The sequence below is a fragment of the Sminthopsis crassicaudata genome, chromosome 3 (genome assembly GCF_048593235.1).
Source record: "Sminthopsis crassicaudata isolate SCR6 chromosome 3, ASM4859323v1, whole genome shotgun sequence".
In the NCBI taxonomy this organism is placed as follows: Eukaryota; Metazoa; Chordata; class Mammalia; order Dasyuromorphia; family Dasyuridae; genus Sminthopsis; species Sminthopsis crassicaudata.
This window is the reverse complement of record NC_133619.1, coordinates 227,398,267-227,425,436: the sequence shown is the minus strand read 5'-3', so window position 1 is coordinate 227,425,436 and position 27,170 is coordinate 227,398,267. Positions and strand designations below refer to the sequence as shown.

Below are 27,170 nucleotides of genomic sequence, written 5' to 3'. Positions count from 1 at the left end.
GAGTGTTCCTTATGCCAATGAAATCACTAATGCAGTTTTTTTGTTTTGTTTTGTTTTGTTTTGTTTTAGCGTCAATAAAGGAGAAGTGTAAAGAGAAGTAAGAAAAAAGGCAAAAGGGGAAAAGGGGAGAGAAAGACTGAGGGAAGTTGTGGTAAGATGACTTTCCTTCTAATTCAATGGATTTGAGTGGCAACCCCCTGGGAGAGAGGGGAAAGGAGGGCGAGGCACTGTATCTCTAGGAAAGGAGATGTAACATTATAATCATAATATAACTCTTGTTGACAAAAAGTTTTTAAAGATACATTACAATAGCCTTGTTGAAGGTAAGTCCAATAAACTTGTGTTGGAAAGAGCAATCTGCACACAAAGAGAGAATTATGGAGACTGAATGTGGATCAAAGCATAGTATTTTTACCCTTTTGATGTTATTGTTTGTTTGCTTAGTTTTTTTTTCTTTTTCGTTTTTTCCCCCTTCTGATTTTTCTTATATGGCATGATGAATATGGAAATATATCAGATTGCTTGCTACCTAAAGCGGGGAGGGGAAGGAAGAGGGAAAAAATTTGGAACACAAGGTTTGCAAAGGTTAATGTTGAAAACTATCTTTGCATGTATTTGTAAAAATAAAATACTTGTTATGGTAAATAGTCCAAATAGTATTATTCCCATTTTCCATCTGCCAGAATTGGCAGAGTTGGAATGATCCTTTTATAAAAGTTGAAAGTTTCCTACACAGCCTGTGATCAGTTCTCAAGAAAACTTTCCTGGGAATGTCTGGCCATTCTTGTCTAAGGGCAGAAGAGGGACGACCAGAGAAAAATGGGGGAAATAAAGGAGGATGTGTTGGGTTCAAGGCAGATGGGATGTATCAATACATTGGCACTAAAGAAAATGCTCTGAGACTTAGGGAGTGGAACATTCTCTACTGATATCAGTTAATACTTTAATACATCATGCATCTTGTTATTTCACAAAACATGGGGTACACTCTGCTCTCCATCATTATAGATCATAATCTCTTTACTCCTCTAGTAAATATTTTCCATGAATTGCTGTGCTTGAAAAAATTTACTCCTTAGTTGGGCAATGCTCTGATGATGAGCCTTTCTGAACTTAATTCTGGAGTGACAGCCTTTAGAGGGCCTTTAGAGATCATCTAGCCTAATGAGTTTATTTTATAAATGAAGCAACTGAGACCAAAGAAATTAAGTGCTTTCCCCAAGCTCACACAGGTAGTAAGAGAAAGAGCAGAATTTGAATCCAGGTTCTCTAATTCCATAGCCAAGGCTCTTTCCATTATACCATGTTGTCTCTATAATGATACAACTAGGGACAGCTAGGTGGCGCAGTGGATAGAGCACCAGCCTTGAATTCAGGAGGACCCGAGTTCAAATGTGGTCTCAGACACTTAACACTTCCTAGCTGTGTGACCCTGGGCAAGTCACTTAACTCCAGCCTCAAGGAGAAAAAAATAATAATAATGATAGGACTAGAATTCATACTTCAAATTTCATTTGTTTGACATTAGTCAAGTCACTAAATATTTCTGGGCTTCATTTTTCTTAGAAAATAATTAACAATAAGACTATACGATGATCAGTTCTGATGGACATGGCTCTCTTCAACAATTAGATGATTCAAACCAGTTCCAATTGTTCAGTGATGAAGAGAGCCATATACCCCCAGAGAGAGAACTGTGGGAAATGAGTGTGGAACACAACATAGCATTTGACTCTTTCCTGTTGTTTGCTTATATTTTGTTTCCTTTCTAAGGTTTGTTTGTTTTTTTCCTTCTTGATCCATTTTTTCTTATGCAGCAAGATAACTGTATAAATTATATATATATATATATATATATATATATATATATATATATATATATATATATATGTTTGTGTGTGTGTGTGTGTGTGTGTGTGTGTGTACATATACTGGATTTAACATATTTAACATGTATTGGACTATCTGCCATCTAGGGGAGGTGGTTGGAGGAAGGAGGGGAAAATTTGGAACAGAAGGTTTTGTAAGGGTCAGTGTTGAAAAATTACCTAAGCATATGTTTTGTAAGTAAAAAGCTTTAATAAAATAAAAAAGAAAAGGAAAAGGAAAAGGAAAAGGAAAAAAAAATAAGTGAGTGAAAATCTGTGATCTCATCAGCTATACTTGAAATCATTCCTTCTTTACAGGATATGCCAAAGCTCCTACTACTCCACTGGAACCCAATACAGTAATGTACAAATATAGGAGATATGAGGTCTCAGATATCATAAATAGCATCACCATCACTGTTCATTTTTGTTGCAGTTGTTCTATCATGTCCAATTCTCTATGATTTCATTTGGATCCTGAAATGGTTTGCCATTTCCTTCTCTAGCTTATTTGACAATGAGGAAACTAAGGGAAATAGGTAGGGTTAAGTGATTTGTCCAAGGTCACACTGCTAGTAAATATCTAAAATAAGATTTGAACTCAGAAGTCTTCCTGATTCTAAGCCTACCCACTGTTCTATTTGAAAAGTGCTTTATAAATATCTCACTTATGTTTTCTTTCATAACATAACTTTTATGGAAATGTTTTGCATAACCTCACATGTGTTTTCGTAATGGGAGCTGGAAGTGGGGCTAAGGGACAGAATCTGGAACTCATAGTTTTAAAAACAAATGTTAAAAAATTGTTTTAAATGTAACTGCATAAAAATTAAATATTAAAAACAAACATTTGATCTTCACAACAACCTTAGGAGGTAGATGCTAACATTATCTCCATTTCACAAACAAGGAAACAGACAGGTAACTTGCCCTGGATCACACAGCTAGTAAATATCTGAGGCCACATTCAAATTCAGGTCTTCCCAATTCTAGGCCCAACACTCTATCCACTATCTGCTGTGTTTTCAAAGCTCTTTCCATATATTATCTCCTTTGACCATCTGTCACCCAGTTCTACAATCTTGGTATTGTCCTTTATATCCTTGGCAACATCCACTTACCTCACATATATAACTCTTTGCCACATCTTGTCTTTTCACATTTCTCACATCTGACTTTTCCATTCACAAAACCACCGCCTGAGTTCTGTTCCTCATCACCTCTTAACTGGACTTTTAATTGCTCACCTTTCCTCAAGTCCTACCCCCTTTTCCCTATCCTCCCCCTCCCCCCCTCCAAGCCATTCTCCACTTGGAGGCTAAAGTGCCTAAAGCACTAGGGTCAAGAATAAATTCCTCTATTTAGCCTTTCATCACCTGGTCTGTCAATAAGCATTTATTAAACACATAAGAAGTGTTGTGCTAAATGCTCGAGATACTACATTAACTTTATAAACTAACCATTCCCCATAGTTTTCCTATGTAGTCCTCCCCTCTAATATCCAATTGTGCTAATTTATTCTTCCACTCCATCTACCTCTCTTTCTCCTTTGCTGCACTGTCTCCTCTTCTTGCAATACCATCCCTCCTCACCTCCACTTCTTGGTTTCCTCAGTTAAAAGTACCACCTTTTACAGGAAATTTTCCTGACACCTCAGATGCTAGTGCCCTCTCTCCTAATACTACTTGTATTCATTTTTATACATTATTTTTGTAGTCATGCCCAACTCTTCGTGATCCCATTTGGGGTTTTCTTGGCAAAGATACTGGAGCATTTTGCCATTTCCTTCTCCAGCTCATTTTATACATAAGAAAATTGAGGCAAATAATGTTCCACAGCTATGTGCAAAGTCTGCTATCTCACTTTTCCCTCCCATTTCTTTCCCTCAGTTGCTATCCAGCCTTAATCACTGAATAAGTTCTGCCTCAGTCAAACAGACCTATTGAAGACCATAGAAAGGCCATAGTCTCCCACTGCATCCTGGGCCATCTCCAGCCCTCTTGATCTCTATCTGTCCACTGACCCAGATGGCTCTATAGGGGAGGGTAAGGCAGGTGACCTTGCCCAGCTCTTCCTCACTTCAATCCAATTCACTTGAAGGTCATGGATCCTCTCCCTGATGTTATAGTCCTTTTCCAGAAGGAAGGATAAACAACAATTTCTGCAGCAAATGGGAGAGAAAAAAAAAAAAAAAAACCAGTCAGTTACTCTCTATCCTTAGAGTTCTGGTTATGAAATCCAAGAGGCCACTAGGAACATCTTCCGTTTACCTTTCACAGCTGTTCCTGGACCAATCCTTGAAAGCTACAGCCTCAATGGGCAAAAAGGTCTAGTACTACTAAGGCTGGACTCACTGGTAACAATAAGATGCTATCCTAAAAAAAGATCTGAGTGAAACCCAAGAACTGGCATTCTACTACTACACAAGTACTTAGTGAGAGGGGAGAAGAAAGAGAAAGTAGAAAGGGTGAGGACAGAAGAAAGGACTGGAGGGCCAATCAATTGGGAACTTTGGACAAACAAGCTCCTTTTCTTACTCAGCTTCCCCCACCCACCCACTCTAAGCTTCCAAAGGTTTATTGTTATTTTCTCTCAACACTGTCCTTTGAAGTGCTAATTGAACAATTAACCCCAGTTTAAGGGTCTTAGAAAGTCTTTATCTCTCATTTCAACAACCATTTATCCAGCAGTGATAGTAAAATTCCTAGGAAGTTAGAAAAATAAGATTTGGTGTTCCCCATAACTGTAAAACACAGTAATATTAAGTAATAATAATAATTAACACATATAAATGCTTACTATGTGTCCAGCGCTGTGCTAAGTCCTTTACAATTATTATCTTGATTGATTCTCACAATTGATTTCCTCCATTTTAAAGATGAGGAAACTGAAACAAACCAAAGTTAATTGACTTGCTCAAGAAAAGAGCTAAATAAATGTCCGAGTACAGATTTGAACTCAGGTCTTCTTGATTTCAGAACTAGGTTGTATTATGACACCTCCTACCCAGTCAATAAATATTAATCATCTACTATATGTGAGGCACTGTGCTGTGTTAGGAATGCCAAACTTTAAAAAAAATAAAGAAAAGGAAGGGAGGGAGGGAGGAAGGGAAGAAGAGAGGAAAGGAGGAAGAAAGGAAAGAGGGAAAGGAGGAAGGGAGGGAGAATACAACCTCTGCCCTCAAGGAGCTCACCATTTTTATTGAAAAGTGATCTCCATGTCTTTTGCCTCCCTAGAGCTTAGCAGACTTCCATATAAATAATGATCAATAAATGTTTTTCTTGTTCATTCAGCTGCAAAATCTATTACCCTTCTAACCTTTCTACAGCATTTGACACTAGTGAGATTTCTCCCTTATTTTTTGCAAACTTGCTCTCTTGAATCCCTTCCTGTCTTGCCTGTCTTACCACTCCTTCTCAGGATTCTTTGCTAGATCATTATTTATGTCTTTTTTTTTTTTTATTCTTTTCTCTTTTTAGGTTCAAGTTCTCCCCTTTTTTCTTCCCCCTCTCCCACCCAATAAGAAGGCAAGAAAAACAAAACCTATTACAAATGTGCATAATTATACAAAATAAACTTCCACATTAATAAATTTGTCATCTTCCCCCTACCCCTGAAAAAAAAAAAAAAAGCTAGAAAAAGGTTTTAAAATGAAAGAAAATATACTTCAATTTACATTCAAAGCTCAATGGTTTTCTCTTTTGGGAGGTGGATAGCATTTTCCACATGAATCCTTTGGAAATGTCATGGATTATTGTATTAATCAGAGTGGCTAAGTTTTTCATAATTGATTATCAATACAATATTGCTGTTACCATCTATGATGCTCTCCTGAGTTCTGCTCATTTCATTTTGTATCAGTCCATATAGGTCTTCTGTTTTTCTGATACCATCTTGCTCGTCATTTCTTATACCATAATAGTATTCCATCACTACAACTTCTTCAGCCATTCCCCAGTTGATAGGTATCCTGCTTCCTATTCTTTTCCACCACCAAAAAGAAAAAAGAAAAAAAAAAGTTGTTAATATTTTTGTATAGATGTGTCCTTTTCCTCTCTTCGATCTTTTCTAGGGTATATCCTAACCACAGTATTGTTCAGTCAAAGGGTACATATAATTCAGTAGCTTTTGCTTTTCAGAATGGTTTGATTAGTTCACAGTTTCACCATTTCCCCTATTCTCTTCAGTATTAGTCATTTTCCTTTTTGGTCATCTTATTTGATGAGTGTGAAATGGTATCTCAGGGTGATTTAAATTTGTACTTTTAAAATTATTAGTGATTTAGAACAGTTTTTTAATATGGCTATTGATAGTTTGGATTTTTTCTGAAAATTATTAAGATTCTTTATCATTTATCAGTTGGGAAATGGCTTTTATTCTTACAAATTTGACTCAGTTCTCTATATATATTTTAGAAATTGTCCATTTTAACTCCTGTGAACCCTTCTCTCTCTTTTATTCATGAATTCTCCCCCTATCCATAAACTAATTGGTCATTTTCTCCCTGCTCCACTAATTTGAATCATCTCTCACATTTTTGTCTAAATAATTCATCCATTTTGAACACATCTTGGTATATTTAATTTCTGCAAGATTCCTTTCTAGTTTTCCCAGTAGTTTTTGCAAAACATCGAGTTCTTGTCCCAATAGTTGGGATCTTTGGGTTTATCAAACACTAATTATGCTCACTTGTTTTTGTATATTATGTACCTAATCTTCTTAAAATTAGCTGATTTCTTATCCATATCAAATTGTTTTGATTATTATATAGTTAAGAGAACTAGTACTGCTTAAACTTCCTTTCTTTCCTCCTCCTCTTCCTCCTCCTCCCCCCTTGCCCCATGGATTCCTTGATTTTCTTGATTCTTTTTTGTTGTCTTTTTTTCTAGCTATATAAGATAATTTCTTTTGTAGTTTGATTGGCATGGCAATAAGTGGATAAATTAAGTAATATTGCCATTTTTATTATATTGGCTCAGCCTACTGCTGTGTAATTAACATTTCTACAGTTATTTAAAACTGTCTCTGGGTAAAATTTTTGGTAATTGTGTTAGTATAGTTCCTGAGTGTTGGGATTTAAAAGACAGGTAGAGGGCAGTTAGGTGGTGTAGTAGAGAGAGCACCAGCCCTGAAGACAGGTGGACTCAAGTTCAATTCTAGCCTCAGACACTTAACAGTTCCTAGCTGTGTGACCCTGCGTAAGTCACTTTAATCCCAATTGCCTCAATGAAAAAGAAATCATACACACACATATACACACACAAACAACAACAACAACAACAACAACAACAACAACAACAACAAGATAGGTGAAATTCAATAGGTGAAGTGAGGTAAAACAGCATAAAGAAAAAGAGGATGGGAGGTGTGTTTTAGTCCAGGAAAATGTACATTTCTTAAGGGTAAGGACTGTTTGCTGGTGGAGTCTTTTGTTTCTGTCTGTTTGTGCTAGCCTAACTGGAACAATGCCTTAAACATAGTAATTAACAAATTCTCTTTGGATTTTATTGGATGTAATGATTTGGTCTGATATATTCCCAGCACAATAATTTGACAAATACTTATTGGATTAGATTGACTGAAATGTAGAAATCATGGTGGGAAGTGTTATAAAATAAGGTTCTGCTTTAAATGGAATAGCTGTTATTCAATCAGAGGATAAATTATTCTTTGGACTGAAATGGTCACAGAAATTTTGGCCCAGTAGCTGGATAAAATTAAGCTCCAGATCTGACTTTGGGCACACACACACACACACACACACACACACACACACACACACACACACACTCAGATCTACTCCTGAAAATCCATTGTTTCCCCTATTTTTTTCTGAACACTGGATTAGGGAATAAGGAGAGATGTATTCCAGTGTCAGTTCTGCCACTCCCTAGCTTGATTTCTATCCATTAGAATGCTACCTGACACAAATGTTTAATGCTTTTTGATTGATCCTGAGCATATGACTTAAGTTCTATGTTTCCTTATCTATTAAAAACTTATCAGTCATACCTGTTTTACACAAGCACATAGCTTTGAAAAATATATTATTATTACTGAGCTAAAACCTGTTTTTTTCTTTCTTGCCTCCTGCCTCCAAGCCTGAGATTTTTTTTTTTTAATCTATTTTCTACTTTCAGAAACATTTGGTCTCCCCTGGAGAAGAAAGAAAAAATAATCCTAATTTTACACACAAGGCTATAGTCAAGTGGGTGGTAGGGCAGACAATGAGCTTAGAAACCCAAAAATCTGAATCTTGGGCACCTACATACTTATGTTAATAGGAAAGAGAAAACACAGATGTGAACATATTCTATCAGAAGGCTATGATCTATGTTTTTTTTTTTTTTTACTTGATCTGCTCTGCTACCCTAATACCTTATTTCAAGGGCTTTTAATTGGAATCTGTCTTTATGAAGGTCTTTTAAAAAGATCACAGATTTAAAGGGACCTTTGAGGTCTTCTAGACCAAATCTCATTGCAGAGAGGAGACTATTACACAGACATTGACTCGTGATTCAAAATCCAGAACTCTTCACCACACTATGCTTTGGGGCATCTTTAAACTTGCTGGTTGCCTTGGCCAGAAACCTTGAATCCTTTTTCAGAGGTAGCCCCAGACACCTTTAAGGACTATGTCACTCACAGAACAGGCAGTATGCTCCTGTGGAGATCCCACGATGGATATTCAATCATTCACTCATTCGTGCATTTGCCAAATGTTATCAAATCCCTAGTTATATGTATAGAGAGAGAATGTATGCTTTGCCTGGAAAAATCCATTCCTGGAAAACAGACCTGGATAAAAACCAAACAAGTGACTCATACATTTTCTCTTCCCCAAGGGGTGGACCCAGATGACGTCAGGTAATGATTCTTCTCACCAGCTCCCTATCCATCCACCCAGGTTCTGGGCCTACCTGACTAAAAAATTCCTGTGTACAGCTCCTGTTTACCACTGTCCAATCCTGGATTCTCTGTGAAAGACTTCTATCCTCGAGGAAACAGTTCATGAACCCCTCTCCCCCCTTTTTTCCCTACCTGCCATCCTTCACTTATCTAGGGCAAGATAATGAACTGTGGAGTTTTCCTTTCATGGCTTTGGTTTTCTGAAGGGAGGAATAGTTTGTCATCTATCTGGGAGGAGGGGAGGATTAGGAGATCCTCCAAAAAACCTTCAAACCTTTTTTCTTTCTTTCTTTCAGCCTTCTGGCAGTCCCACTCCTCCGCTTCCTACATTCTTAGTGTTTTCGTGCTCCCCTCCTCTCTGATTTATCTAAAGTCCCTATTGTAGAACTTCCCCCAGACTTGTCCTCTACTTCATTTTCTCATGCATCAAAATGACTTTTTTCACTTCTCCTTTCCCTCTGCCACATATGAATTCCTATTCACCCTTATGGAATTTATCTGGTCTAATATTAGGAGAGTAATGGGAATATATCATTCCCATCAAGATATGCATGACACCTTCTCCTTTAGTCATATAATCCAACCTTTCCCTTAGTAGTATACTGTTAATTGAATTTTAAGAAAAAACACTTATACACACTGCTCTATTATCCTCTTGGTATTAAAGTGGTGAACAGAATATTACATTTGCTGTTAGAAGTAGTAGATTTCACTGAACTGTTTTCTTTCTGGGAGGATTCTAGCATGTGGTTATTGGAAAATGACTGTGCAACAAATAAATAAACAGCCTGAAGAAAAAAAAAATTTAAAGAAAATGTCATTTCTCAAGCCAATGAATTTTTAATTAGTAGAATTTCAATTAATACAACAAAGTTAATTGAAAATGTTCTGGCAGATTGAGGGAATGGTCAATGTCCTTTAAATTAGTCCTTCCTTATAGGTCACTAACAGGGTGGTCTTGGGGTGTTTAAGGGGAAAAGAAATCTTTGTGCCTCTCTAGTCTCTTCTTCCCATTTGAGCACACCAATTTGATGCCTCCTTTCTTGAATTCTATGATACCAAACTCCCAGTTCTCCTTCTACCTTTCTGCAACATCTTTTCCTTATCCTTCCCCAATTCTTTTTCCTTTTAAAAAATAAAATAAAAATCAACAGAAACATTTGATACTGTGACAGAATCAGAGCATATAGATCACTTTTTGTCCGTGTCCGAGCAGTTCTGTCTTTCTGGTCTAAGGGGAATTTGCTGTTTCAGCATCTTCTTAGACGATTTTCACCACTTTTTCAAATATACTCAGCACTTGTTTCCTTTTAGAGCTCTTTTGCATTGTGATTATTATGCGTATTACTTTCTTAGCTATGCTTTTTTCAAGGTTGCATTATTAATCCATACTAGTCTTCCCACATTTCTCTGAATTCCCCTTAGTCTTCATTTTCATTGAACAATAACATTTCCAACACATTCAAATGACATGATTTTTTCAGCTGTTTGTCAATTGATATGCACCCACTTTGTTTCAGAGTTCTTTGCTAGCCATAAGAGTGTTGGCTGAGTATTTCAGCATATGTTGAACCTGCATTCTTCAGTACTTAGCTCTTTTTTTTCCACCTCCAAAAGGATGGGATTCCCCCAAATTCAATCTTCAGATGTCATTTCTTCTCATTCAGCTCACTCCCCTCAGAGATCTCATCTATGGCTCCAAGTATATTCTTTATGCTGATGTTGAGAAAACAAGCACATGTTTAAATAATTTTGGTTATAGAGAAGAAATGTGGAATTTTTCCCTTTTAAAACAAAAAGAAACATTGAAATGTGTGACCTAAGTGAAAGGTTTTATTCCATAACAGGAGAAATACTGGTCTTAGTCATACTTCTTGCTACTACTATGGGGCAAATCATTTTTACCACTGATTCCCCCTGTGGAGCTAACTTCAATCTTAACTCCATCTGTAAAATGAGAGCTTTGAAACTTTTTTCTAACACTTCTAATAAATGTATTTGGTCTAACTGTTTCCTCAGCTTCTTTTCCAAATTGGCTTTCTCTCTTAATTTCCCTGTTAGTTGATGGTACTGAAGTTCTACCAAATTCAGGCTCAAAACAACTTTTGATTTATCCTTTTTGCACCTCAAATTTTAAATGATAATTTATCACTTACACATGCTGCTTTTATAGATTGACAAAGTGCTCTCCCATAAATTTTATCATTCTGTCCTCTGCAAAGTAGGAAGGAAACACATGCTTTTCTTTCCATTATACCAATTCTCAGAAGCCAAGTTCTGTTCATTCTTTTTTAATTGGGTGTTTTTGGATTTCATTCATTTATTTATTTTTACTTTTGCCTATCTTCCTGTTCCCACTTCAGTCTTTCTTCTGCTTCTATTCATAACAGATAACGCTGTCCGATTAATCTTCTGAAGACACTAATTTCATCAAGTCATTTGCCTGCTCAAACCCCATTTTAGTTCTCACTAGGGATCGTTGTTTAGTCGAGCCTAACTTTTCCCGGGTTTCCTTGGCCAAGATACAGGAGTGATTTGCCATTTCCTTCTGTAGCTCATCTTATAGGTGAGGTAACTGAACGAACGGCTTTCCCTGGGCCACACAGGTAGTATATGTCTGAAGTCGAATTTGAACTTAGTCCTTCCCGTGTCCGCAACCTTCGCTTTATTCACTGAGCCACCTAACTTTTTTTTTTTTAATATTTTCCCCTAACTTTTATATTATGAAATGCAAACTCCTTGGCTTGGCATTTAAGGCTCTCCAGGATGGGACACAACCATTCCAGCTATAGCGAGAGAAATCCTTTGTAGTCCCTCAGACTCGATGTGACTCCAAGTTACTGTAATTGCATGAACCTTTCGCTCCACTCAAGCTGGCCTGCCTACTCAGATTGCCGCATTAAAGGAAGATTATATAAAGATATTGGATGACAGACGAGTGTCAGCAGGGGCCAAGTCTAAACATTCTAGAGACAGCTTGTGAAAGGCAGGGGAGACTGGGCGGGAGGAAAAGAAGTATCAAGTTCATCTCCAGCACCACGGGACCCGTTGGGTAAACTCTAAACCGGTACAGGCGGGTGGCGGGGGCGGAGTGGTCACAGATTCTCGTTAGGGAAAACCGGCTGGGCAGACTTGGCAAATGCAGAAAAGCTGTCGCGCGTTACGTGCGCTCCCCTTCCCCTCACGCTCCTTGCCAAGCTTTCTAGTAGTGTTTCAGGTGCGAATCCACACCTCCTCCGCTCCTGGCAGCGGCTCAGAGTGTGGAGGCTACACCAGGGCTAGCATCCCACCCAGCCCCCGCGGAGGTCAGCCCGCCGGCCTGTGGGAGCCAGGAGGCGGCCCTGGGGCCGTCCTCGCAGACGTCCAAGGCACGCTCCTTCCCGGGGACCCTTCGGGAGTCCCTCCCTTCCCTGCCCATTCATCTAAGCAGCAGGTGCCTGCCTGGGGCTCTTAGCGGTTTACAAAGCGGGCTGGCCACAACTGCCACTGAGAAGCAGGTAGAGCGCTTTGTCCCAGCCGCTTCCTCCCACGCTGAGAGTAAAAGTCAGCCAATCACACACGCCCATTAAGTGCAAAGTGTGTGTGTATAAATACAGATATACAGACATTAAAATGCAAATATGTCTATATGATACACGTATGTATATAGGTATAAATGTGTGTATGTACCCATACCTATATATTTATGAGTACAGATATCATATATACATACGTACAGATCCATGGAACTCACAGGGCACAATGTCGGAATTCAGTTCCATTTTTCCTGTGTGATCTCGGGCAATATTTCTCCTCTCTGGACCTCCGTTTCCTCGCCTGTGAAATGAGGGGGCTAGAGTGAATTAGACGGTCTCTAAGGAATCTTCCAGTTCTAAGATTTTTTGATCCTATGATCCTGTGGCAGAGAATGTTCTTCATTTTCCTTGATCTCATAAATCCCCTTTATCACTTGTTCTTTCATCACTAGCTGGGACAAAGGACTCTTCAATCCAAGAGCCCCTGCCTCTAGTATTCTAATGACTTAGGATCCTCTTGAAATAGTCCTGGGCTTGGGAGAAGGAGATCTAGATTCTGGCTCTAGCTGCAGAACTGATGATCTCTGGATGATCTCAGCAAGCCCCTTGCTTTCTATTGGTCTCTGCTTCCTTACCTCTATGATAAGGAGGTCTAAATCTCAGTTATACTTTCAGTCGGAACTTGCCATTAACCGTTGATGCTTCAGAAGATAAGCAAGTCATTGGATTTGCAAACTTAAGATCTAACTAATCCTAACTGAAACTCAAGGAAGTTGCTTCCTGGGTCTCAGCTCTCTATGTTTCAGCTTCCTTATTTGTAAAATGATAATACTACTAAGTCTTCAATTTATGAAGTTGTTGTGAGGATCAAAACATATCCTGTAATCTTAAATACTGTATGAGTTGCCAGTTGGTATCAATAGTTAGGTATTAACAAAGTTAAACAAATTAACAATGCATAAGATTTAAAGAATCAACAAACGCACACATCCCTCTATACTAATGAGACCATCTCAAAATTTTAACCTTGCACATGATTATAGGGTCCAAGGAGATGAGCTGTTAGCACCAAATAGACATTTATCATCGTCATTATCATCACAATGTGTGCTTCCCTTTGATTATTTTCCTTGGAACAATGGATGGAACTTTTAGCCCAGTGTATTTTTAGCACTGGGTAATGCATAGTCCCTTGCTCTCTCAGGTTTAGCAAATGCTCTGGAAATTATTGTTGTTATTTGTCCTACACTGTCCAAAAGGACCATGACATCAGGAAGGTGATGTCATGTCTTGCAATTGGATTGGATTTAAATGAGAAAGGGCTATACAAAGTCACCAGCTTCACTTTCTCCTCTGGAGCCATCTGGATCTAGTGGCAAGATATAGATCAGAACAACTAGAGATGGACCCAGATGCAATACATAGACAAAATAAAATGACTAATACCTAGACCAGGAATGATAGAGCAGTGTGGAGCGGGCGAAACAAACTTAGCATCAGGAAAAGCTGGTTTCTATTCTTCCTCTAATACTAGTGGTGTGACCCTGAAAAAGTCGTATAATCTGAGATTCACCCGACTTTCTAAAATTTACCTACTAAATTATGGAAAGATTGGAACCTATCTTTACACCGTTGAAATCACGGATGTTTCAAAGGAGGAGAGAAAAAAGACTTAATATATGATAAAATTTTTATAGCATACCAAATGCTTTACATACATAATCTTGAAGACTTTCTTGACACCCCCTCCAACTTCTAATAGTTTTTTACCTTCAAAGTCCTATATATATATATATATATATATATATATATATATATATATATGTGTGTGTGTGTGTGTGTGTGTATAATGTATGTGTGTGAATATATACATATATTACATTTCAATCCTTCAGTCCTATAGAATGTAAGTTCTTTGAAGCTAAAAACTCATTTTTTTTGGTCTTTTTATCCTTAAATGACTGAATATGTGAATATTAATTAATTGATCTTATTTGATTCCTTCCCCCCCAAAGTTGGGTAGTACTTACCTAAATATTGTTGTTCCCTATTTTATAGATAGAGGAACTGAGGCAGTGACTTACCTAAGGTCAGCTAACAGATAGAAAGCTTGCTCTCCTGATTGCAGATCCCAAATTTTTTTTCCCATAGCACCAAGATGGCCTCATGAAGGAGATTTGACTAGATCTAGAAAGATGGAAAAAAGTAGAAGACAAGGTAGGAGCCATATGAACAAAGTTGAAGAGAAATGGGGAAGTTTGTGGGAAGGGGAGGATGGGATGAGGGAGGGATTAGGGAAACAACACTTTCATTTTTTGTTACTCCAGATTCCAATTTATCGCCCACCCTACAAATGATTTGCCCATTCCCATTTTACAAAGGTGAGTATATGCCATTCTCTCAAGTTCTAAATGTCTTGCTGTCCACCAAACCCTTTCACAGCTCCATCCCAAACTCTTCAGATTGTCCTATATTTTCTTTTCTTAATTCCAACTATTCAATTATCTGGCATTCCCTTTTAGCCCTTAAATAGTGATGTGCATTATGGTCCTCATTTTCTTCCTCACCTGTTTTGAAAAGCTTTGTATGTGTATGTAGATTGTGTTAAATCCTCATTTAGACTGCAAGCTCTTTAGGGATAGAGACTATGTTAATTTGGTATCAAACTAATTGTATAACACCCCCTACCCCCCCACCTAGTCCCTTAACCTTTCCTCAGGCTTCCTCTCTCTCTAGCTTTACAAAATAAATATGAGAATCAGTTGGGAGACTCGATATGTAAGTGCTTTGTAAATGAAAAAGAATTATGCAAAAAGTAAGATATTATTTTAGGAATTTTGTAGAATTTTAGGAATCCTTCCATTTTATTTGTTGAGAAGGGTATGTGTATGACTCCCAGTGTTGTAATTGTTTTCATTGCAGACTAACAACCTGTCTGTAATTTAGGAAGACACAGAGAGGAGGGCTACATTGGGAAATGTAAGTAATATCCTGATCAGATTGGCAAATATGACAACAATGGAAAAACGACAATTGCTGGAGGGGCTAGGAAAAACAAGCATATTGATTTTCTAATAGTGGAGGTGTAAATTGCAGTATTACTCTTCTGGAAAGCAGTTTGGAACTATGCTCCAAAAGTCACTGAATTGTGTCTACATTTTAATCCACCAATATCATTATTAGATCCACACCCTACAGAGATAAAGGAAAAATACAAAAATATAATAACGCAATTACATAGCAAAGAACCAGAAACTGAAGAGTGACAATCAATTGGGGAGAGACAGAGCAAATTATGAAATATGCATGTAATGAAATAGTATTGCCCTCATAAAACATGAGAAAAGGGATGATTTCAGAGAAACTGAGAAAAAGACTTGTTTGAACTGAGTCAGAGTGAAGTAAGTGATCACAATTAGGAAAACAAGTTAAACAATAGTATCATAAATAAAAATAAATAAAAATTTTTTTTTTCTTTTCCCAGTGAGAAGCCCTAAGAGACCATCATTGCTGTTGCTTTTTTTTTTTTTTTTTTTTTTTTTTTTTTTTTTTTTTTTTTTACAAATGTAGAGAAGATCAAAAAGAATCAAAGACAATCGGGACTGCTTTGAAAATTACATATATTATGTATTTTAAAAGAAAATGTGCTTGTGCTGAGCACAAGACATCATAGTCTTCCTTTCTGTTTTAATATATATGTGTGCAGTGTGCTCATTTTGTTGCCTATGTGTTAAGTTTAGAATAAAATTTGTACAAATAATTGCAGAGCTCTACACCAGATAAAGTCATCCCTCCCCCCCCAAAATGTTTCTTTTGTGTGTTGACTTCCCCATTAACATGTAAGTTCCTTGAGATCATGTGACTGTCTTTATATTTGTGTCCTTAGCGCTTGGCAAAGTGCCTAGCACATAAAAGGCGCCTAATAAGTGTTTATTGACTATTGATTATCACTGTAGGTGATGTAAAAATAACATATCAATTAAAAAAATTAAGTCTAAAAGTGGGGTGTGTGGGCACCGAAAGTTAGCAGACTTGCCCATGATCATGCAATCAATCAAGGAATATCTATTAAGCCCTAACTATATACCCAGCTACTTATGATAATGACGATCACTATTTATCATAAATAGTAAAAGAAAGGGCAGTTTTGTCATAATGACAAAGAGAGTCAAAAAGACGTGGGAAGAGTTATGCCTCCGACAACTACTAGCTGTGTGACAATTAACATCTTAGTGTTCTAGCAAACTCTGAGACTGTAAGTTGCAAAGAAGGTACCTAATTTGCAGTGGAAGAGTTTACTTGTCTGGAGTAAACCCAATATACCTATTAATATTTAACGTATCTGTGTATACAGTGTTCAGATCCTGCGGGCCCCACTCCCTAAAGCGTTAGCTTGACTGCTTTCTTGTTCCTCTCTCCTGCTTTTCTGCACGCCCCTCTGCTCCCTCGTACTTCTCCCTGCATCTCTCCTACATGCTCCGCTCCTCCTAGGCTTCCTTAGGATACTCGGAAGTCCTGGTTCCGGGCAACCCCTCCATCCCATCTGCCCTCAGGCTCCGTTCCCTGCCCGGACTCGAGGTCTGCCCGCTACACTTAAATCTGAGGCTCTCTTCTCCCTCCCGCCCACCACAATCTTCCTTGCCCAGAATCAGAATAACAAAGGCTCATGTAAAGCTTTCAGGTGGTGTAGGTAATAGGCGCATCATTCTCATTTCCCAAAATGAAATGAGACTCAGTGACTTACCTCGGAGAGCGAAGTGTCGCGCTCAGCACGCGTCCGGAACAGTCTCCACTGCCCTGCCCTGTCCAGCCCTAGAGAGTCTAATGCGCCTGGTCTTGGACCAATCCTTATGATGGCCTTCAACCAGGGGGCTAGGGAGCTCTTAAGTGATGAATGATATCAGTCCTTGCTCCCAGGAGAACCGATGAGCCGCAGCCTACTCGATAGGGGTTAAAGACTCTGGGAGGTAGGGGGGATTCCCGAGCTCACATTCCTAGAGGGTGGGGTACTCAGTATCCAGTACTATAGAGGCTGCCCTTGTTCTAAGGCCGTGGTCTCCAGGTAGCGAGCTGGAGGCGGGGCCTCGTGGGGGGAGAGGTGGGACCTGAAGATGGGGGCGGGGCTGGCGCCAAGGGGCGGGGCCCTAGTGGGGAGAGGCAGAGCCCCCAAGATGCGGGGTGGGGCGGGGCTCTGGTGGCTGGGGGCGCTGCAGTCCGGATGCCCGTCGCCACTGTCGCCGCCGCAGTTCTCACAGTCTCAGCTGTCCCCGCTGCCCAGAAGAGCCCCTCCGGGGGTTCAGGATCCTGATCCCAACTGAGCGGTCCCCAGGCCCCAATCAGCTCGTGAAGGGCCGACCTCTTCCTCTGTCCCAGTGACCCGGACTGACGGTCCGTGTGGACCCGGGATGGACCCTCATCCAGTAGCCGCGGGAGACTCAGAGACAACTCGCTTGGTGAAGCCCGGGGCTCACAGCTGCGCCGGCAGCCTCCGTCTCAAGAGGTCAGAGCCTAATTCTTCCCTATTAGACCCCGGTCCCACAGCTTCCCTCTGTGTATGGTGCTTTCCCTCCTTTCGTTGTCTCCTTTTCTCTCTTCCTATCCCACTCCCCCCAGAATCTCTCTGCTGTCTATGTAGTCCCACCTTCCATGTCTAGACCTTTTGATTCATCCGTTCGCCTGTCCCACGGCTGTCACCCGCCCTCACTTTATCCCTAGGAGGATTTCCTCTGTTTCCCCATTTGTCTCTTCGAATTCCTTAGGTTTCCTCTGCTCCCCTGTACTTCCCCCCTCAGGGTCGGTATTTTAGTGTCCCCTCACTGTCCCCCTTTTCCCTTCTGCTCTCCTTATTTCCTCGGCCACCGGGTTGCAGCTGCCGCAGGGACAGCCTTTGCTCTGCTCTTGCAGGCTGCCCTCCCCTCTGTCCGCATTATCCCCCCCACTCCATGATTCCCCCCAATCATTAGCCCCCCTCATCCCATGCCTCCCACTACGGCTTGCCGCCCAGAGCTGACCTCCTGAACACTCACTGACTGGGAGGGAGAAGCAGATCGCTCTAGGCCAGCAGGACTGGGATCCCAATTACCCGCAAATGTATTCGCTGGAAGAAGAGAGGGGCACATTTCTGGCAGGAGGCAGTCCTTCCGAACCACGCTGGGTGTCCCAGATCCCGAGGCTCCCAATTCCAACATCCTCAGCTCCTCTTCTTCCCTCTCCCCCCCCCTGCATCCCCTGTCCTTCTTTTTTGCTATGAGGCGAAGGAGGGGGGCTTCACTCCAGCTGCGGCCAGAGGGGCAGTGGGGATGCAGGCCTTGGCACCTGACGGTCTTTGAGGAAGGCGAGCTCTGAAGTCGGCATGGGGGAGGTGGGTCTTCTCCTGAAGGGGATAAGGGATCAAAACTAGTGTCGGGGAAAGCGAGGAAGGGGGGAGAAAAGGAGCAGGTGCGGTTTGGGCGATGGGGGGTATTCCCGGCTCAGCACAGACGTGGTTCCGGGGGCGGCGAGGTGTGAAATGAGCCGCGAAGCCGCCAGGGACAGAGGGGCTGGGGGCGGGAGAACCGCCCCCACAGCCTTGGTTGGCTTTCCTATTTAATATCCCCCCCCAATCCCATGCTGCTACACCCTTCCCACCCACCCCCTCAATCTTGCCTTCCCTCTCTCTGCACCCTGGCCAGACTGTGCGTGCGTGCCTTGTCTCCACTTAGCTGTCTGCTGCTTGCGGTCCTCGGACCGTCTGTCTTTCTCTGGATTTGCTCCTTAGTCTCTATCTTTCTGGCTAAAGCTCTCAATCGCTCTATCTCCCTCCTTTGTCCCTTTTTCTTTGTTTTTTTTTTTTGTTTTTTGTTTTTTGTTTTTTTCTATATTTCTCATTCTCTTCTCCTTACAGATTTTAGGAATTGTGTGTAGGAAGTCCTAGGAGGATGGAACAAGAAGACAATGTGAGGGGCTGAGGGGAGAGGAAAAGACTTTTGCAAAAGAACAGAATATTTAGATTTAGGGCCTTTGGTCCCTGAAGCTCTGGACAGGATTCTTTTTTCTCTATTTTCCTTTCTTTTCCATATCCAAATTGTCCCTCTTACACCTTTCAAATTTTTCTTTCTAAAGAAGGGTTTGGGGAGATTAAAAGAGACCTGGAAAAAGACTTCCGCAAAGCAGAATTGAATCATCCAGATCCTGCTACTGAAAAATGAACATAAACCCATTCCTCATCTGATAGAACAAAAGAAAGGCCTGTTGCCTCTCTAGGAAGATAGATTCTCTCTCTCCCTCTCTCTCTCTTTCTCTCTCTCTGGTTATGGGGTGTTCGTGTATGTGAAATGGCCTTACATCTCATCTGAGTGTGTGTTTCTACACTGAATGCACTTGAATGCAGTCTGTACATAACTATCATCATTTGGTGCAATTATTCTAGGTTCTGAATGGATGGGAGACCCTTTTAGAGCTCAGTTCATATAGCACTCTTTAGAACAAGAATGAGGCTGAAAAATCCATCTAAACCTCAAACATTTGGATATGGAATTTGTCTTCATCCTTATAGGAAAAAGGTTCAACCCTAGCTTCTTGGCCCCCATCCCACCCTTTTCTGAAACTCCCTCCTTCATTTTCTTCCCCACTGTCACTGGTTCTTTGGGTTTTATTTTAAGAAAGCATTCCATTCTTCTGTTAAATGGGCCATTCGTTAATTTTTTATGAAAAGCAAAAAACAGACAGACAAACAAACAAACAAACCGATTACTAAAAAGAATTGGGAAGTTTAAGGGCTGATTCTTAGATTCTGATGGGAGTAAGATATGGAAAGGCTTTGAGATAGCTCCAGAGTGATAGACTGAGCTCCTTATATCTCCAGTACTTAGCACTGTGCTTAGTACAGCATCTGAATCTCATGGTGTATACGGGGTAGGGATGGGGGGTTGCTAAATTTCTGGGACTGGGATCCCAGCTCTGTTGTTTGAGAGGATTGCTCAGTGGGGACTAGATTCTCAGTGACAACCAAAGCCAAGTGGTGTTTTCAGCTCCAATCCTAGGGGATTGCCTGATGAAGGCTGCTTGGCTTAGGACATCCCTGGCAACAGTCTCTTCACAGAGCCTTCAAAGTCCCCCCCGGAAGAACAAGAACCTGTGGAGCAACCTAGGTTCCATCACTGCCACATAGACTCTGTTCCTCGGTCTGGCCTTAGCCCCGAGCAGCTGCAGGCCCAGAAGCAACTGTCTGCTGCCTGTGCTGTCTGTTTCCTCTTCATGGCAGGGGAGATTGTGGGTATGTCTGACAACTTCCATCCTACCCCTTGCCTTAGAGTCTTTCCATAGTCCTGATCCTCTTCCCTGCACAACTCTCAGCAGCTGTTTCCTTTCAATCTTTACTCCCTGGAAGGGTCTGAGGACATAACAGGAAAGAGGTTAAGGATGGATGAATAGTGAATGAAAAGGGGATGGTGTGAGGACTTGGGAACTCTAGAAAGGGAACAGTAATGATGAGGGCATTATCAGTCAACAGACATGTATTTGTGAATTTACTATGTACTCAGCACAGTGTTAAGTACTGGAGATATAAGGAGCTTTCACCCTAACAAGGAGATGTATGTATACCCTAACAAGGAGATGTAATTTATATGTACACATGTGTACATATAAATTAGAGATAGACAGCAAACAGGAAAAACTCAATGTCAACTTGTGGGAGTAGGATCCGGGAAAAACCTCCTATTAGAAATCACATTTGAACTGACTCTTGAAGGAAACAAGGGGATGGATTCAGAGCTGGGGGTAGGATGGTATCAAGGAGCTAGCCCTAGTCTTGGGGTATTGCAGGTGGATATTTAGCCCACAGCCTCGCCATCATGACTGATGCCGTCCACCTGCTGGCAGATGTAGGCAGCATGGCAGGCAGTCTCTTTTCTCTCTGGCTCTCTACTCGCCCAGCAACCCGAACCATGACCTTTGGCTGGCACCGCTCAGGTAAGGGCTTTAATGTGACTCTATGGGTCCCTCAAAGACCCCTGGGAGCTCTGCAGACCTCACCAGACCTGGTTATCCTTTCCCCTTCAACCTTTGGTCTTCTTGTCCTCATGATTTTCTCCTCATTTTCCCCCTTCTCACAGAGGACTTGATCTCCATAGAATTCTCTTAATATCTTGCTTCCCTCCCACAGAAACCTTGGGGGCTTTAGCATCTGTGCTGTCCCTCTGGATTGTCACTGCTGTCTTGCTCTATCTGGCCTTTGTGCGTCTCCTGAACAGTGACTACCACATTGAGGGAGATGCCATGTTGATCACTGCAGGCATTGCTGTCTGTGCCAACCTTTTGTACGTATGCACTGCCCTAGGGTCACCTAAAAGGCTTCATGTCTAAGAGGGGAGCCTTGCCAGGCAGAGCTCAGAGATGGGAGACAGGTGTGACTCATTCATTCATAGACTGTAAGATTAAATGAGCACACACATACTTCCCAGTAGCCCCAGGGAGGACACAGTCTGCCTTGGAGAATAGGCTGGAAATACCAGAGTTCCTCTCCTCCCTCTAGGAGAGTTGAAGGTTGCCTTCCCCTCCCTTCTCCCACCTTTCTTTTGGGATCTGAGCCTGGATGCAGTAGAGCTAGGGAGCAAAGATGCAGAGAAGGGGAGAGAACTGGGGATAGGGTGGAGCAAGTGACTGGTACCCTGGTCCAGTATCTTCTGGATTCCTTCCTCCCCAGAATGGCTTTTGTGCTGCACCAGGCCTCTCCAGGACATAGCCACGGGTCCAAGGGAACTGAGTATGCTCCACTGGAGGAAGGGCAAAGGGGCTCTCTGAATCTCTATAATACCAGCGTACGGGCGGCGTTTGTTCATGTTCTGGGGGACTTACTTCAAAGTTTCGGAGTTCTGGCTGCATCTATCCTCATTTACTTCAAGGTATGGTCACGGGGAAACTCTGGCCCCTCTTTATCACCCCCTACTCTCACCTCAGGCTCTGCAGCCCATCATATCTCCCAAAGAACACTTGACCTTGCTCTCAGCTACATCTCCTTTAGTTTTTTGTTTTGTTTTGTTTTTGGAGGTAATTGGGATTTGCTTGCCTAGAGTCACACAGCCTAATAAGTGTTAAGTATCTGAGGTCAGATTTGACCTCAGGTTTTCTTGACTTCAGGGCCAGTGCACTATCACATTGTGCCATTTAGCTGCCCCTTAGTCACATTTCCTATTCTTCATTCAGGGGCACTGGTCAATGTGACTTCTTGAGGCTGGCACAGCTATCCCACTTCCAAGGGGCCCCTACTTTAAAGGTTTCAGTCCTCTTACCATCCACATCATGGTTACTGGCTTCTTTCTCTCTAGCCCCAGTATAAAGCAGCTGACCCTATCAGCACCTTCCTGTTTTCCATCTGTGCCCTGGGTTCCACTGCTCCCACCCTCCGGGATGTTCTTCGGATCCTCATGGAAGGTAAACTACAAGCTCCACTCAATCTACTTTGTGCAAGCTGTTTCTAAAACAATCCCCCCCAAAAAAGACCCTCTATTATCAGCAACCTCCGATATTGAATATACAAATTCAACCACCTGTTTTTCTTTCTTTCTGAAGGAATCAGGGCCAAGGAACAGGGCCAAGACTGAGTCTAGATTTGAACTCAGGTCCTCCTGATTCCAGAGCCAGTGTTCTATCCACTGCCCTGCCTAGATGCTCCTCCATTTATTTTTCTTCCATTAAAAAAAACAAAAAAACCCAAAAAAACATAAACTTTGTTAATAGTAACAAAATGATCCATTTTGATTCCTATGTTCAAGGAAAATCTTTCCATATTTCCTTTCTTCAGTGTAATAAGGAAATATATTCTATTGCATCTATCTAACACATCTGTTGATCAATTTTCCTATCATTGAACACAATACATGGAAAAAGATTTCCAGTTTGTGGCTATTATAAATGGTAATTGCTTGGAGTGTAATCTTTGTACAGATAAATACCCCCCCCCCACTCTGAACAGTAACATCTTAACAGTATTGCCCTAGCAAGGGGATCACTAGATCAAAGGCTATGGATCCCTTTTGTAGCTCTCGCTGTATGGTTCCATATTTGCTTTCCAAAATAAACTCAGCATTTAAGGGATCTCCCAGCAATGCTATAATATCAGGGTGTTTTTATCCTCTTCCCCTTAAGTTGACTGGCTCCATCTCAGACTTTTACCTTAACTTTCTCTCTTCCTATAGAAGGAGGAAATACAAAAGTGGAACAACTATTAGCAAGGTCACTTGGAAACAGTTTCCTGTGGAAAGATGATTATTGAAATTTAAGGATTAGAATATTATCTAAAGGTAAAGAAAAGAAGCATGAACTAGAGACAAGCAGGATGGGAATCAAATTCACAGGTCTTGAAAGGACCTCAGAAGTAAATTAGTCTAACCAGTCATTTTGAAGCTGAAGGTCATACAAATAGTAGCATAGGATTTGACCCAGATCCCCTTAACTATGGAGTCATTGTATTACGTTATAGGTACTCCCTATGGCATCTACTACGAACCAGTTCGGGACCTGCTCCTGTCAGTACCAGGAGTCAGGGCAATTCATGAACTGCACCTATGGGCCCTGACTCTCACCTACCACGCTATTTCTGCCCACCTGGCCATTGGTAAGTGTCAGAGCTGCCCCAGGCAATGTATATGCAGGACATAACACTCCCAGGATATCTTCTTTTCATTAAATCCTAGAATGCAGAACCAGAGTGGGGGAGGGGGAATAAGATGTCTCCTCTTTGTTCCCTGTACAATCATGCATGCCCCCCACCCCTAACACACACACACACACACACATGGCCATGTAGAAGCGGGGAACTAATAGTTTTGGGGGGGGATTCTGGAAAGGATTTCACTCTTTCACAAGCATTAAAATGAAATTAGGAACCTTGGACAGCTCCTTGTTTCCATCTCAATTCAAACTGGTTTTAGTGAAATACCCAAGGGTCCCTCCCCATAATGTCAAGCCCCATTAGTCTTCAGCTCATTCTCTTTTGCCCCATTCTAATCTCCCTTAGGACTCTGACGCCGCCTTCTTATCATTCTTCCACAGATGCCACTGCAGACCCCGAGGCCGTCCGGGCAGAAGCCGCCTCTCTGCTCCATACCCGCTTTGGATTCTGTTCCATAACACTCCAGGTGGAGCAGTACCAACCTGATATGGTTCAGTGCCCCAACTGCCAGGAACCCCCCCAGGCCTGAGCATTTCAGGCTCCTCCACCTGTCTTTCTTCCTGCTGCCCAGGGACCTCCTTGACTCCCCTCACCACCATCTCCTCACCAGGCTGCTGCCAGGCCCACATTCAGTATTGGTCTCTTTATTTGCTAGGTCCCTTTTGGGAGGGAGGGTCTGAAAGTCTGAAAACCTGATTTCTCTGCCTGGGCAGAGTGGACCAAGGATGGGTCAATAACCCTCCCTTCCCCAGCAACCTCAACTCTGAGCCCCACTCTCCTACCCTCCAAGCCTTGTAGCCCCAGTGGGCATGACCAAAATAGGGGGGTACACTACTGGGTGTGACCAGATTCAGAGGGGAAGGTCTCGGATTAAAGTGCAGCCAAAATGAGGAGGGGAGAAGGCTGCTGGGGAGTAACCTAATCTTCCCTCCCCTGTTCCTCCAAGGACTCCATATAACCTCATATCTGTGTACCTCATTCATCTCTTGTGGCTGGCTGGCTATGCTGTCGTGTGGTCGTGGTTCTCGGTGTCTGTCTGCCTGCTGTACCCCTGTCTGCGTGTAGCCCTCTTCAATGCTGCTCTCTGGGCATCCATGGGTCCCTCAGTCTGCACTCTGTCACAGCCTGTGGCTTGTCCGTGTATTGGTGCTGTGTCGTGTCTGTCTGTGCGGCCTCTGTGAGCCGACTCTTTGTGTCGTGTCCTGTCTGTTCCTCTATCGGTGCTGTGCTCTCACTCTGCCAGGGCAGGGGGAGACACCACAGCAGCTTCGGGCCAATAAAGGAATGCCAAACCGTGCCGGGCACTGTCTTCTGTGGGGGAGCTGGACAGGGAGGGAAAGAGCCAGTGAAACTGGAAACTGGCACTCAGAACTTCTCGGAGTCACTCATTTATCAAAGCACCTTCCACACGCCAGGTACCCCGCTGGAAGTTAAAGATTTAAGACAAGAACGGATCAGCTCTTTCTTGCCCTCCAGGAGTCTGAATTGTCCCAACATGTTTCTTATTCCTGCCCCTTGAGAGCTAATAATCCACCTCAAAACACCCAGCACCAGTGGAGTCCTGCCTATTTGTTCAATCTACAAGATGCTTGGCATGAACAGCTTCAATTCCATTTCCACTTCCTGAGCTGTTTTGGAGAAGACCTGGAGGTTCACAGTTATGATCTCCCCTGCAGACTGGTTGTAGTCTTAAGAGAAGTCTGTAGAATCTTAGGGTGAAGTACTCATTATTATAGAATTCTAGGCTTAGAGTCAGAATGGACATCAGAGGCCATCTTAAGTACATTGTCCGCATTTTACAGCTGAAAAAACTGCAGCCTAGAAAAGTTAGATAACCGTGATCTCATGGATCATAATGGCAGACCCAGGGTTTAAATAAACCTAGGTCTTCTGACCCTATATCCAACTATGGTGCCAAAAGATTCAGACTTTGGGAGACTTAAGTTCTGCTTATCTCTGGGTTCTCAATATCAGGGCTAGTCAGTAGTTCTAGGACTGAGGCATCTCAAGTCCCCAGAGTGCCATGTTCCAGAGAGAAGGTGGCAGCTGGTAATACCCTGAGATTGAGAGGGTGTCTGGAACATGGCAATGAAGATAAGAGACCTGAGCCTTTTACTCCGGAAATAGGATGAAATGACTTATAGAAGGGACCGTTATGGAGTAAGAGTGGGAGGGAGGTTAAATGACTGACAGTCTATCAGGAATTTAAGGGAGGGGAAGTCTGACTAACAGCCCCAGCTGGTTTCCACGCTTAGCTAGTCCCTGATACCTTCTTGTTTTCTGACTCATTGACTATGGCCCCCAGGGATGGGATCGGGGTGAAGGAGAGACAGGAGGAAGATAATAAAGGAAGATGAGAAAGGTGAGACAGAGAGGGAGGGGAGGGGAATAGAGATGGTGGGAGAAAAAGAGGGAAGGAGGTTAATGTGTTTAATTTTATCTTGGAAATATTCTCCAGTGGCAGCTTTTCCAGGCACAGTTGAGTGAAATTGCAACATGGATCTCTTCTGGAGTGAATCCTGCAATCCATATATTGGGGTTAAATAATGGAGTCTTAGTGTATTGCTTGTGTGCTAAAAGCCCTCTGGTCCCAGACTAGTTCCCCATTGCACAGAAAGCAGCTCAGCTTGTCCCCAGCTTGCTGCCTACTACCACAAATCCCTGAAACATAAAATTTCAGAGCTATAGGAGATCTAGGCCACCAACCATTTCAATGCTCTTATTTCATAGAGTGAAAAGCCAATGCAGAAACTAGACCAAGAAAACAGTTAGTACACAGCTGGGTCTTATGCCTCTAGGCCAGTGTTCTGTCCATTTCACATTGCCCTGGCCCCCTTCCCAGTTTTCTCCAAGTGTCCCAATTCCCTCTATAATCAGAGTTTCTCTTGGCCTTTTCCCATAGCCATCCTATAACAACCTATGACACTCTTGCACTCTATATCTACCCCCTAAATTCTCCTTGCTATAAGAGGAATAGTAGTTATCCTGAACCATAGTGCCAGAGAGGAGCCAGGCCAGCCCTGTCAACAAGGAGCAGTCTGAGCTGTTGCTGGGTTCATAGGATAGTTATAGGTCCTTCCCCATCAGAGAACCTGAATTATTCCAGTTAATTCTTCCAGTTCCAGTTATCAGCCTAAGGAGGTGAAAACACTACCACACTCACACTGTGACCTGTGATCTCAAACAATATTTAGCCTAAGTCTAGGGACTGCTGTTTTGGAA

General features: G+C 42.0%; 1 protein-coding gene and 1 long non-coding RNA gene across 3 annotated transcripts; one reads left to right on the top strand and one right to left on the bottom strand.

The window, feature by feature from the left end:
• Positions 1–9,358: 9,358 nt before the first annotated feature.
• On the bottom strand, positions 9,359–17,362 carry LOC141561091 (uncharacterized). 2 transcript variants are annotated; one of them, XR_012487961.1, is made up of 4 exons: positions 17,040–17,362; positions 14,380–14,482; positions 12,497–12,596; positions 9,359–10,496 (listed from the first exon to the last, which is right to left on the bottom strand). It is a non-coding gene; the product is annotated as an uncharacterized LOC141561091 (long non-coding RNA). The 2 variants fall into 2 exon arrangements; XR_012487960.1 differs by having other exon boundaries at positions 12,514–12,596; positions 17,040–17,344.
• Positions 17,363–17,459: 97 nt separating this feature from the next.
• Positions 17,460–25,245, top strand: SLC30A3 (solute carrier family 30 member 3). The gene is made up of 8 exons (XM_074300173.1): positions 17,460–17,795; positions 20,365–20,549; positions 21,101–21,247; positions 21,441–21,594; positions 21,981–22,179; positions 22,603–22,708; positions 23,757–23,891; positions 24,329–25,245. Exons 1-8 carry the CDS (start codon positions 17,701–17,703, stop codon positions 24,475–24,477), a joined length of 1,170 nt encoding a protein of 389 aa, XP_074156274.1. The 5' UTR covers positions 17,460–17,700; the 3' UTR covers positions 24,478–25,245.
• Positions 25,246–27,170: the final 1,925 nt, after the last annotated feature.